This window comes from Carassius carassius, chromosome 16 (assembly GCF_963082965.1).
Source record: "Carassius carassius chromosome 16, fCarCar2.1, whole genome shotgun sequence".
In the NCBI taxonomy this organism is placed as follows: Eukaryota; Metazoa; Chordata; class Actinopteri; order Cypriniformes; family Cyprinidae; genus Carassius; species Carassius carassius.
Window position 1 is genome coordinate 24,287,792 of NC_081770.1, and position 14,395 is coordinate 24,302,186.

Consider the following 14,395-nt stretch of genomic DNA (forward strand, 5'->3'; position numbering starts at 1 on the left):
GCAAACAAAGCTGTTTTTGACAGAGTAAAAATGGTGTTGTTTTACACTACAATTGAGAAATTTTAACCAAAGTATGTTTTTGCATATGATGCTGCTAAAAAGAACATTATTTGGTGTAATGTAATGCGTTTATGGTTCAAAAACCATTATTTTCCATATAATGTACATGTTAGTTTCTAGTCTATGCCCTGCTTTCTGAAATGCGCCGATTTTTGCAAAGCTCATCAATCTGAAAAGTGATATGTGCTATGATTTGGCCAGCTATTCAGTGCGTCGTGATTGGTTGAATGCCTCAAGCGCGTAAACAAAATGTTACGCCCCTTAACACACTATATCGTCTCAATAATAATATTGGTTATTTTCGCGTCAGATTGAGTGTAAGGCACGTTTAAATAGAATCGGGTCAAATAGAAAATAAATAGAAGATTTGTTTGCAATCTGGACATCACTAGACGAGACAAAACAGATAAAACCTATTACAAACGAGTCATTTGTTTCATCCAGTGGGACATAATTCCTAATTATAATGACTTATGTCTTTTTACGGATTGCGTATTGCGCTGCGTAAACATTAAACCATGTCTGCATTTCTGATCTGAAAAATAACAAACAACAAGAATATTTTACTGCTCAAAACTCGCATTTGAATCATCAGTGGAAAATTATTTAAAATATAAAAAATGTACCTACGGGCTGTGAGTCAGAAGAGCCAGACTGGCCTTGCTAAGTTGGAACTGCCCAACTTTACAGAAACCGCTGTTGTGCCACAGACGCATGGCAGGCTACTGGTTCAGGAAACAGTCCTCATCCTCCATAAAATGAGCAGCACACATCAGAATATTTGGGTTGGACTGTTCTGGAACAGTGTTGAAATACAACTTCACCACTGATTTCTAGTCATGTCCTCTTTTTGAAGGCCAAACTAAGTCTCAGTTTAATGAAACACAGCGACTCCACAACATGGCCGCTGTGGCAACAGAGAGAATAAACGTTACGCCTTCTTTCTTTGTGTGAACATTTGGGTGGTGTTATGCAATTCTTCCCACATAGGGACGAAGAGATGTGGGGGCGTGGTTGAACAAGCCATTTTAGGGGGGTGTGGTTGACCGCTTAACTTTTATAAAGAATATTTCTTTGAATTTGCGACCTAATTCTTTGCAACGTAACAGACCTTCTTTATGCACCAAGAGCTTGTAGTTCTCCACAGAGAAAGGAACATTTTAAATTGCATTATATGACCCCTTTAAGACCCTAAAGAATCATATAAACCTTTGGAAAATGGGCATTCGATGACCCCTTTAACATGTGATTCTCAAAGTGTCCTTTACTTTCCAACGACTTTGCACACTGAGAGCGGGTGAAAGGCTTTTATGAAGTGTGAGTTACCAGATGACTCGTAAGTTGTCCTTTCAGTGTAAAACTCTCTCCACACTGAGAGCAGGAGAAACGCTTTTTCCCAGCATGAATTAACATGTGTCCATTAAGGCTTGATTTCCATCTAAAACTCTTTCCACACTGAGAGCACCTGAAAGGTTTTTCTGAAGTGTGAGTTACCAAATGACTCGTAAGTTGTCCTTTCAGTGTAAAACTCTTTCCACACTGAGAGCAGATGAAAGGCTTTATCCCAGCATGAATTAACATGTGATCCTTAAGGCTTGCTTTACACGTGAAAGTGTTTCCACACTGAGAGCAGCTGAAAGGTTTTACTGAAGTGTGACTTACCAAATGACTTTTAAGTTGTTCTTTCAATGTAAAACTCTTTCCACACTGAGAGCAGCTGAAAGGCTTTATCTCAGCATGAATTAACATGTGCCTATTAAGGCTTGATTTCAGCATAAAACTCTTTCCACACTCAGAGCAGCTGAAAGACTTTATCCCAGCATGAACTAACATGTGCTTCTTAAGGTTTGCTTTATACGTGAAAATGTTTCCACACTGAGAGCAGCTGAAAGGTTTTTCTGAAGAGTGTTTTACCAAATGCTTCTTAAGGTCTCCTTTCTGTGTAAAACTCTTTCCACACTGAGAGCAGCTGAAAGACTTTATCCCAGTATGAATTAACATGTGACTATTAAGGTTTGATTTCTTTGTAAAACTCTTTCCACAGTGAGAGCAGCTGAAATGCTTTATCCCAGTATGAATTAACATGTGATCCTTTAAGCCTGCTTTCTTTGTAAAACTCTTTCCACACTGAGAGCAGCTGAAAGGCTTTATTCCAGCATGAATTAACATGTGATCCCTAAGATTTGTGTTACATCTGAAAGTGTTTCCACACTGAGAGCAGCTGAAAGGCTTTTTGACTTCTGTTTTTTTAAGGCTGCAACTCACAGATTTTTCTTCATTGACATCAAGATCTCTATGATCCTGAAATTTCTCCTCCACATCTTTCAGATCTTGTCTTTCTTCTTTCATTTTCATCAGGCCTAAAATAAAATCATAAAGATGAAAATTAGTTGAAACGTTTGAAAAATAAAAGGATAAAATATTTGTGTACACTATAAATTCAAGTCTTGTGCACTTTAATGCCCTTTGAATGTAACCTGTACGTTCCCTTGGAACAGAAATCATGGCAGAATTTCATGTGAAGTCCACTTCGCTGGGCACTTACGGTCGGTTGAATAAGATTTAATAAGCTTGAATGCTGCGGCCTGAACAAGAGACCTCCTTACTGATGTGAAAATGTTGACTGGTGTCACTATCTCGCGAACGAGCTGGCAGATCTCCACTAAATACAGAGAATCCCTTCAACTCAAGGAGCCCTCTCGTGCGGCACCCTCAACGCATTGGTAGCAAACTGGGATTGCTAGATCGGTCGGTGCCGGACCACGAATTGAACCAACCATAACACACGAACCCCGGGGGCTATTGTCGCGGGGGTGGTCTCATTTGAAAGAGGGCCTATAGACCAGTGATTCCCAACCATGTTCCTGGAGGCCCTCAACACTGCATGTTTTCCATGTCACCTTAATCAAACACATCTGATTCAGATCATCAGCTCATTAGTAGATACTCCAAGACCTGAATTGGGTGTGTCAGACAAAGGAGAGATGCAAAATGTGCAGTGTTGGGGGCCTCCAGGTACGTGGTTGGGAACCACTGCTATAGACATATACTCGATTTGCATTCAAGAGGGTTCCTTGAGCATAAGGGATCCCCCAAATTTGGTGCAGATTTACCATGCCGTTATTGTGATATGGCCGTTCAAAAGTTTCAATGGTTTTCCATAGACTTAAGCTTTAAAGCGTTTCATCCATATTCACTGATACCAATATATCGGCAACAGGTTCATATTGGCCAATATATAGGTCAGGCTCTAATATATATATATATATATACATATTTCTATAATTCAACTACCAAGGTGTCCGTAGAGGACTGGTATAGCCTACTTTGTTCATTTGATCCACTACTCCACATAGAAAGGAAACAAAACAGACATGCCAACGTGAAAATAATTGGGGCAGTCTCAAATCTGCCCCAATGGCTCTAAATTAGAGCACTCTGCAGTTCCACTTTTCATCACAGATTTAATTGTGGGGCGCTGTTGAGCCCGGGAAGTCTCAGGCTTCGTCTGCCCCGCTTAGTATCATCAGAGACAGTTTATAAGAGACATGCCAATTCCTCAATCCTCAATACAACTATATAAGGAAAACCCGTAATGGCAAAGATGGTGGTTGTGTGCACATGTCCCGCCCCTCCCGCTGGAAAGCCAATCATCTGCTTTTAACAGTTAAGCTGGGAAAACATTTAAGCCTATCGCCTGGTTCCACTGACGTATGCGCACAGTTCAGGAACCCTTGCGCATGCGTAGTAAAGGTATAACCTGTGGGGAAAAAGGCGTTTTAAACCTTATTTTGGGGCAAAGTCATCAAAATTTTTCAGCGATTTTTAGCATATTTCACTGCTGTTTCTATACATGCAGTTTTTATGTCCCGGTGACCAGTGAAAGTGCAGTTCTGACTCTCTGCCCATTCATTTAGATAGGAGCCTGGTCTTGTTATTCTGAAATAGCTGCCCGGAGGCATTGCCAAGATGGTGGCCGAGTGGCACGACTTGCCTGAAAGGACATTGGTATCATGTATACATGCCTGCTAAAGCCTTGTGGGATATTTTAATACTGCTTACTTCACGATTTAAAATAGTCTAAAAAAAAAAACATATTTGTTGCAGAATGCTGAACAAATTTACAATTTATTATTGAATCAGTTTATACAGAGGTTTATGTTTTGAATGAATATATATACACGAGTCTCACCTGGATCAGACATTAGAATAAACAAGTTTACTTTTATCTTGTGACAATGCATTGTGAGATGTATGCATAATCCAAAAGCTGAATGAGTAAGCTTTCCATTGATGTATGGTTTGTTAGAATAGGAAAATATTTGGCCGAGGTACAGCTATTTTGAAAATATCTGGAATATGAAAGTGCAAAAATTCAAAATATTGAGAAAATCACCTTTAAGGTTGTCAAAATTAAGGTCTTAGCACTGCATATTACTAATCAAAAATTAAGTTGAGATATTTATGGTTGAAATTTTTCACAATTTCTATTTACAAAATATCTTCAAGGAACGTGATCTTTACTTAATATCCTAAATAAAGGTACTAGTAACATATCAGGATGTAACGAAACAAACAAACAGCACAATAAAATTCACAATACAGTACAGTACAATACAATTTATATATATATATATATTTTACAAAATTATATTTAAGATGAATGCACTGTAAGTCACTTTGGATAAAAGCGTCTGCTAAATGCATACATTTAATTTAACTTAATGAAAATGTGTCATTTTATTATTTCTCAGAAAAAATGCTGCAGATTTCTTTGTGAAATTGAAATGTTAAATAATAATAACTAAATTCAAATCCTAAATCAAATAAAAAAATTATACAAATAAAATAAATCTCCTCATATAAACAAATGCTTTGTCTGTGCTCTATTTTAATTCAGAGGAAACCATTTGAATTACGATCCAAAAAAAAAAGATGCTAAATATATTTTTTGCATTTTATAATTAAACAAATCTGAAGTAAAAACAGAATGGTCCGATTTTATGAAGAAGGAGGGTTAAAAGCAATTGACATTGAATGTATAATTGGTACTATTAAAATTAATGGGCTAAGATCCTTTTTTAAAAATGAAAATAGTTTTTGGTCTCATATCCCCAGCCATATTTTTGTAAAATTAGGAGGCATCTATCTCCTCCTTACACTCTCAGAAATAAAGGTACAGTGAGGGTACAATTATGTACTTTAAGGTACAAATTTCACAAATGTGCCAGCAAAGGAACAAACATGTATCCAGCTGAGTACCAAAAAGTACCTTTCCACAGAAAAGGGGTACACAATGAAATATGCATGGTGAAAGGTACATATATGTACCCTTTCAAAAGGTACATTGTCATATAAAGCAATAGTTAAGGTACAACATTCACAAATGTACCATTAAAGGTCCTATCGTGTTCCCACGGGGTACCTAGAAGTTACTTTTGGATACACATCCTGAAGGTTACAAAAAAGTACCTTATTCAAGTCAAAGGGTACACTTCCTGTGGGGTACTAAAAGTACTTTTCAAGTTACAGGGTACACAATCCTCTGGGGTAGCAGCTACTTATGCGTGCCTTTTCTAAGACTGATAGAGACTTTGTCATAATTTGTAAATGTGGTATGCTGAATAATCCTCTGCACTAGGGATGGGCATGATTAATCGACGATCGATAATTGATCGTTAAGAATTTCTTTGATCACGTTAATTTGTTATCGATTAGTCTAATGAATTTTTTTTATCTAATGCAGGTTGCGTTGCGTAGTGTGAGTCTTGAAGCAATTTAATGAATTTCACTGTGTGGCAGCAATTAAATATTTTACCACCAGGGTGCAATATTTGACACCCTACTCGGTTATCTGTGATCTTCCGTTTTGATTTCAAAAGAATAATCATGAAGAGGTCACGGCGAAGTGTGGCGTGGGACCATTTTGATTTAAAAAGCGAAATAGTTAACTGCAAACATTGCGATGCCGTGTATAAGTACAACACGGCCACGAATCAAATGATGTACCTGTGCATCCCGGCAACGTCAGTTCCCTCAGAGCGGGTGTTTTCGGCGGCTGGACGGTCACCAGGTTGTGGTCGCGTCTGACCCCAGATCATGTCAACATGCTTATATTTCTCAACAAAAATCCATAAACTCATGCAGAAGTTGTATGCTAGTTACTAAAGTTAGTTATTTTTCACGAGGCTTTAAATAGCATAATTTGTTAAGTTAGCGTAATTGTTAGGAAGGCTAATATCTGGCCTTTTCTTCTGGCTTGGATAGTTTTGAGTTACATTTTGACAAAACCTGTCAGATCTAAGTATTATTATGTTTTTTTATGTTATTGTTTAACATGATTCTTTTATTATTATTATTTTGAAACAAATGAGGTCTCTGTTTAAGAACGGCGCATATGAGGATGGTAAACGGCGAAATAAAGTATTTAATCCTATTCATAAAATGTGTTTTGTAATATCATATCGTTTTATAACTATCTTCATTTGCTGTGTGCGCATAAACTTTTCTCAACAACATTTCCTTTCACTCGCGAAGCGGAACAGACGAGGATATCATTTATTTTCTATGAGGGAATTCTGAAAGTTAAGTGTTTTTATCTCATTCAAAATATATAACGTTATTTAATAACCCTATATTGATTTATAGCGATAGTTATGTGCTGTTTTCCAAAACTTTTTCTCAAGAGAGATATTTTCTTTCACTCATGATTGGAAGATGCAAAATATATCTTCAAGGAATGTGATCTTTACTTAATATCCTAAATATTTTTTTTTTTTAAGACAAATTGATAATTTTGACCAATACAATGTATGTTTGGCTATTGCTACAAATATACCAGTGCTACTTATGACAGCTTTTGTGCTCCAGGGTCACATATCTTACAGTAAAAGTCTGTTTGCATTGCCATTTGCAAAGTCTGCTGCAAAACTGTTACTGATTTACAGTATATTGTAACAGACAAGCAAATAATGCTCTACTGAGACATTCACATGATTTAAAATAACCACGGTCCTATAGCAACTTTACTCAAAATGTGTTTTATACTAGCGTAAAAACAAATTCAGTCTCACAAGCTCTAAGTTCAACAGTTTCATGATTCCAAAAGCAAAAATAAAGTCTAATTAAAGAAATAATTAAATTTTCTCAGTGTCAGTTCACACACATTTCCATAAGAACTTTGAAACATGGATAAATTTTAATGATAGTTAAGGTCTTATTTTTACACAAAGGATCTGTGAATGTACCACATTTGTCTTTAATGACTGTTTGAAGAATAAACACCAACCTCCTTGTTCCTCATGTTTTATTCTGCAGGTTTCTGGTTCCTTGTGTTTTATTATCCAGGTTTCTGGATGCTCAAGTTTTATTGTGCAGGTATCCGCCTCCTCGTGTTTTATTCTGCAGGTTTCTGGTTCCTCGTGTTTTATTATGCAGGTTTCTGGCTCCTCATGTTTTATTCTGCAGGTTCCTGGTTCCTCGTGTTTTATTATGCAGGTTTCTGGTTCCTCATGTTTTATTCTGCAGGTTCCTGGTTCCTCGTGTTTTATTCTCCAAGTTTCTGGTTCCTCGTGTTTTATTATCCAGGTTTCTGCCTCCTCGTGTTTTATTCTCCAGGTTTCTGGTTCCTCGAGTTTTATTTTGCAGGTTTCTGGATCCTCGTGTTTTATTCTCCTGGTTTCTGGTTCACTCATGTTCTCTTCACTCTCATCTTTAACAAACATCATCTTCACAACAGCAGATCTCAGTTCAGATGATACTCCTCCAGATATTCCTGCTTGATTAAAAACGAAGTCACGACTGTGAGGTTGAGAATATTACAGGTATTTACCGACCTGATTCAAAAACTGTATTTTTCTCTTAAAATAAACGTTTATAACCGTTTGTATTAAGGCAGCATACCGACATAACAACAAACGAGAGCGCGGTGAAACTCAACTTCTTTCTCTGAGGTTTAATGGTGTGTGGCAAACAAACGCATGTGTTTAGCGCCACCCGCTGGACTGGAGAGAGTGAAACGACGCAGCAAGAACAGAACCGTTGTGAGAACGTCGATTTGTTTAATGAATGGACCGAACTTTAAGTGAGGTATGATAATCCTCTCTCACGAGAAGCGGCACAAAAGAATCTCCGAGTCAAAATTGACAGGGCTCGTTATTAACGATGCTTTTGGGAAACACATCTCAGGGCTCGCAACATTTCAAAATCCCCAGGCATTCTTCATGTTTTGGTAGCTACTGGAAAATGAATTTAACTAGCCAGAGAAAAAAGAAAAGAAAAGAAAAACACGTCTGCTGAACTTCACAGTGGACAAATCATGATCAGTAGCATATCAGGATGTAATGATTCAATAAATTACGACGCGATAAAATTCACAATACAGAATACACCATACAATTTTCATATATATATATATATATATATATATATATATATATATATATATATATATATATATATATATATATATATATTACAAAATTATATTTAAGACAAATTATTAATGAAAATGTGTCATTTTATTATTTCTCAGAAAAAAATGCTGCAGATTTCTTTATGAAATTGAAATGTTAAATGATAATAATAAAATCTTAAATCAAATAAAAAAATTATAAAACTAAAATAAATCTCTTCATATAAACAAAGGCTTTGTCTGTGCTCTATTTTAATTCAGAGGAAACCATTTGAATTACAATCCAAAAAAAAGATGTTAAATAGGCTACATTTGTTATTTGTACGGAAGTTCTAAGCGGCCATGCATTATAATTTTTTTCCCCTTTTTGTTTTCTCGTTATAACGACTTAATTTTCTTAATTATCTCGACATAACGAAAGTTTGTTTTCTCGTTATAACGACATGACAGTTTTGGAGTGCCTTCAGAAGGATGCAGAACTATTCTAAGATCTTGAGCTGCTTGGATTAAACTCACTTTTAATTTTCCATTTATTTGAAATAAAATTATATATAATTTGTAATTTTTATTAGTCATTATATGCTGTGGCAGATATCATGTGCGTTACAAGCTTCTGTTTGAAAAGATCATGTGCAGTGTATGTGTGTGTGTACAGAAAAAAAAACGATTACAACATTATAGAACAAAACTGAATGAAATTAGCCTATGTATTTTACATATACATCACATTTCTCATCAATATGGTTAACAATAAAGATTAATAATAAGAAAAAAAAGCACATCACAAATAGCCTACATCGTTAAATCCTGTCCTACTGTAGATAGACAGAACATTTCCGCTTATTAACTAACTAATCATGTGCCTAAAAGAAGCACAAATGAAGATATAGGTGCAAACAGAATACAGTGACATCAACCTTGGTTTTGATAAGCAGTTATTTTATGACCCAGAACGCGTTGGTGAAACTCATGCATCTAGCAAGAATTTAATACACAAAATAATCATGTTGATTAAAGCATTTAACATTTATGAATTAATTAAATGTCAGTAATGAACAATACTGCACAAATTATAGCTATCACGAGGAAGGTCCGCGTACAGTAAAGTGGATAGTGTACAGTCGTGGCCAAAAGTTTTGAGAATTACATAAATATTGGAAATTGGAAAAGTTGCTGCTTAAGTTTTTATAATAGCAATTTGCATATACTCCCGAATGTTATGAAGAGTGATCAGATGAATTGCACAGTCCTTCTTTGCCATGAAAATTAACTTAATCCCAAAAAAACCTTTCCACTGCATTTCATTGCTGTCATCAAAGGACCTGCTGAGATCATTTCAGTAATCGTCTTGTTAACTCAGGTGAGAATGTTGACGAGCACAAGGCTGGAGATCATTATGTCAGGCTGATTGGGTTGGAATGGCAGACTTGACATGTTAAAAGGAGGGTGATGCTTGAAATCATTGTTCTTCCATTGTTAACCATGGTGACCTGCAAAGAAACGCGTGCAGCCATCATTGCATTGCATAAAAATGGCTTCACAGGCAAGGATATTGTGGCTACTAAGATTGCACCTAAATCAACAATTTATAGGATCATCAAGAACTTCAAGGAAAGAGGTTCAATTCTTGTAAAGAAGGCTTCAGGGCGTCCAAGAAAGTCCAGCAAGCGCCAGGATGGTCTCCTAAAGAGGATTCAGCTGCGGGATCGGAATGCCACCAGTGCAGAGCTTGCTCAGGAATGGCAGCAGGCAGGTGTGAGCGCATCTGCACACACAGTGAGGCCAAGACTTTTGGAAGATGGCCTGGTGTCAAGAAGGGCAGCAAAGAAGCCACTTCTCTCCAAAAAAAACATCAGGGACAGATTGATCTTCGGCAGAAAGCATAGTGAATGGACTGCTGAGGACTGGGGCAAAGTCATATTCTCCGATGAAGCCCCTTTCCGATTGTTTGGGGCATCTGGAAAAAGGCTTGTCCGGAGAAGAAAAGGTGAGCGCTACCATCAGTCCTGTGTCATGCCAAGAGTAAAGCATCCTGACACCATTCATGTGTGGGGTTGCTTCTCATCCAAGGGAGTGGGCTCACTCACAATTCTGCCCAAAAACACAGCCATGAATAAAGAATGGTACCAAAACACCCTCCAACAGCAACTTCTTCCAACAATCCAACAACAGTTTGGTGAAGAACAATCCATTTTCCAGCACGATGGAGCACCGTGCCATAAGGCAAAAGTGATAACTAAGTGGCTCGGGGACCAGAATGTTGAAATTTTGGGTCCATGGCCTGGAAACTCCCCAGATCTTAATCCCATTGAGAACTTGTGGTCAATCCTCAAGAGGCGGGTGGACAAACAAAAACCCACTAATTCTGACAAACTCCAAGAAGTGATTATGAAAGAATGGGTTGCTATCAGTCAGGATTTGGCCCAGAAGTTGATTGAGAGCATGTCCAGTCGAATTGTAGAGGTCCTGAAAAAGAAGGGCCAACACTGCAAATACTGACTCTTTGCATAAATGTCATGTAATTGTCGATAAAAGCCTTTGAAACGTATGAAGTGCTTGTAATTATATTTCAGTACATCACAGAAACAACTAAAACAAAGATCTAAAAGCAGTTTAGCAGCAAACTTTTTGAAAACTAATACTTATGTAATTCTCAAAACTTTTGGCCACGACTGTACAACACCCCATCATTTATATTGAGGTCTATAGTGCCACCTGCTGGCGCAGTTTTGTAACTTCTTAGAGAAAATTAAGTCGTTATAACGAGAAAACGACTTTCGTTATGTCGAGATAACGAGAAAATTAAGTCGTTTTAACGAGAAAACAAAAAGAAAAAAAATTATAAAGCATGGCCGCTTAGAACTTCCGTATATTTGCATTGTATAATTAAAAAAAAATCTGAAGTAAAAACAAAATGGTCCAATTTTATGAAGAAGGAAGGCTAAAAGCAATCGACGTTGACTGTATAAATGGTACTATTAAAATGAATCGGCTAAGATCCTTTTTTAAAAATGAAAAGTTTTTGGTCTCATATCCCCAGCCATAGCTATTTTTATAAAATTAGGAGGCATCAATCTCCTCCTTAGATGTGATTATGACCTTAAAAAACTCCCTGTTAAGTTATCAGAGTTTCATCAACAGGTTTTACTTTACTGACAAATTATCTACAATCATAATTTCAGTCCTCATAACATCCCTTTGTGGAACTGTAGGTATGTGTATGGAGTTTCTCTTACTCACATAAATTTACCCAATAACACAACTCCTTTGTGAAAGAATGACATCCATATTTTTCAAATAAAAATTCAATTTTTCAAAGATTTTCCAGTATTGAAGTTAAAATTTTAAGATTTAAAAATGTTATTCTGCTTCTTTACTGAGATCTCGTATGTTAATGCTGAATGTGTCCATTGTTAGATGAAAAATTGCGGGATGAACACATTGCTATTGAGCACATACATAGAAACTGTAAAGCTGGACCCTTTCAATAAAAGGCATATTTCTCCTATTGTAGTCTCATTTTCTATGTAAGCTATAAACAAGCGCAAACTGGGTGCTTAATGCATTTGTCCACATTTACAAAATCAGGTGATTATGTTCGCCCATCTATGTAAATGTGTATTTATGTATAGAGACAAAAGAATGAGGTTAATCACTGTCATCACGTCAGTTTGATTGTGTATCTTTGCAAAGACAATGATGAATGCACTAGAAAACAATCTTGAGCTTTTGGTTTTATTTCTCAAACACAAAACAGCTTTAAGCAAATAGTGTTAAATCATAATGAATTCTAGGTTTAATCCATTTTAATTGTAAACTTTTTTTTTGTATAGCGCCTTTCAAGACCCCAAGGATGCTTTACAAAATACAAACCCGATTCCAAAAAAATTATGACACTGTAAAAATTGTGAATAAAAACAGAATGCAATGATGTGGAAGTTTCAAATTTAAATATTTTATTCAGAATTCAACATAGATGGCATTTCAAGTGTTTAAACTGAGAAAATTTATCATTTTAAGGGAAAAATAAGTTGATTTTAAATTTCATGTCATCAGCACATCTCAAAAAAGTTGTGACAAGGCCATGTTTACCACTGTGTGGCATCCCCTCTTCTTTTTATAACAGTCTATAAACGTCTGGGGACTGAGGAGACAAGTTGCTCAAGTTTAGGAATAGTAATGTTGTCCCATTCTTGTCTGATACAGGCTTCTAGTTGCTCAACTGTCTTGGGTCTTCTTTGACACATCTTCCTCTTGATGATGCGCCAAATGTTTTCTATGGGTGAAAGATCTGGACTGCAGTCTGGCCATTTCAGTAGCCGGATCCTTCTTCTACACAGTTGGATGTTGTAATTGATGCAGTATGTGGTCTGGCATTGTCATGTTGGAAAATGCAAGGTCTTCCCTGAAAGAGACGATGTCTGGATGGGAGAATATGTTGTTCTAAAACTTGGATATACATTTCAGCATTGATGGTGCCTTTCCAGATGTGTAAGCTGCCCATGCCACATGCACTCATGCAACCCCATACCATCAGAGATGCAGGCTTCTGAACTGAGCGCTGATAACAACTTGTGTTGTCCTTGTCATCTTTAGTCCGGATGACATGGCATCCCAGTTTTCCAAATGGTGTGAGGTCTGTGCTTATGAATGGGTCCTGACTGAGGGTGATTGCCGATCCGTGTAAGGGTTTGTGTGATCAAAACTCAGGTGATGGTGTTCACTGTGATTGGGAGGTGAGCCTGGCCGATCTGTGACAATAGCATAATGTACATTAGTGATTTATAGTAAACGTCACATAAAATTGCATGTTGCAGATTTCTCCATCTTAAAAAGTTCCAGCTTACAGTGCTGTTACACAAGTTGTGTTCATTCATATTTTATATATTTTATTTTATCATATTCATATATTTCCTTCCTTGTTCTCTCCAATTTCTTATCTGCTTCTTGTTGGTAAATCCACTGAATTAGTGTCATAGTTTCCCATCCATATTTTGATTTTAAATTTTTTTAAGCGTTTCATTTACTCATCTTGGTCTCCTGTTTGTTCATTCTCTGTTTTTGTTTCATCTTTAGGTACTAGGACCATTCGTTCATTTCTCTGTTCGTCATTTAGTTCATCACTGTGTATTTAAGTTCCTCTAGGCTTTCAGTTCATTGTCTGGTATTGTTGTGCTTTACAGGCTTTACACGCATAGCAGTAAAGGATATAGCAAAGCTACTTTTGTAACTGTGATAATGCACGACACTCAGTTAATTTAAAAAAAAAAGTGGCGTTTACCGGGATATAGCAAAGCTACTTTTGTAACTGTGATAATGCACGACACTCAGTTAATTTAAAAAAAAAGTGGCGTTTACCATTTTTTGCAAATAAACTCTTCAAATATAAAAGTAGCTAAATATTGAATATATTATAGCTGTAAATAGATGTGTGTATTGGCAAGATATGACACAACAATGCACTTTATTTTCAATGTACCATTCACTATACCAACTTATGACTTACAGCCTACCCAGCGCTTTTGACTAACATTAAGCCCATTTTCAGAAATGTTGACTGTACCATTTTTTAATTATGGATTCATACCAAGGTAACTAGAGATTATGTCAGCTCCAGTTTGAATCCAGCTTCCTGAAGACTTAAGATGACTTAACACTTGTTAACAAACTGAATACATGACACTAACCCTAATACAAAATGATCAAATTATGATACATAACGGGCTATGTGCTAGATTAACTGAGACTAGTCATGGCACTTGATACTGTTGTTATTCTCTCATTGGTCTGATTGCTTCTGTTGTTCTCATTTGTAAGTCATTTGGATAAAAGAGTCTGTTAAATGATTAAATGTAAAGGTAAATGAGCCATTGCACTGATAGCCCATTTGGAGGCACAGCTGTATTTAAAAGTGCATTTAGG

The 14,395-nt window shown here is 36.5% G+C and overlaps 1 protein-coding gene across 2 annotated transcripts; it reads right to left on the reverse strand.

Moving 5' to 3' along the window:
- Positions 1 to 394: 394 nt before the first annotated feature.
- LOC132159978 (gastrula zinc finger protein XlCGF57.1-like) lies at positions 395 to 7,998 on the reverse strand. Of its 2 annotated transcripts, XR_009437927.1 has the most exons (3): positions 7,349 to 7,998; positions 945 to 2,420; positions 395 to 904 (listed from the first exon to the last, which is right to left on the reverse strand). XR_009437927.1 is itself a non-coding variant. In XM_059569670.1 (2 exons), the coding sequence occupies exons 1-2, from the start codon at positions 7,785 to 7,787 to the stop codon at positions 1,369 to 1,371; spliced, it is 1,491 nt and encodes a 496-aa protein (XP_059425653.1). In that variant the 5' UTR covers positions 7,788 to 7,998; the 3' UTR covers positions 395 to 1,368. The 2 variants fall into 2 exon arrangements, 1 of the variants encoding a protein (XP_059425653.1); XM_059569670.1 differs by having other exon boundaries at positions 395 to 2,420.
- Positions 7,999 to 14,395: the final 6,397 nt, after the last annotated feature.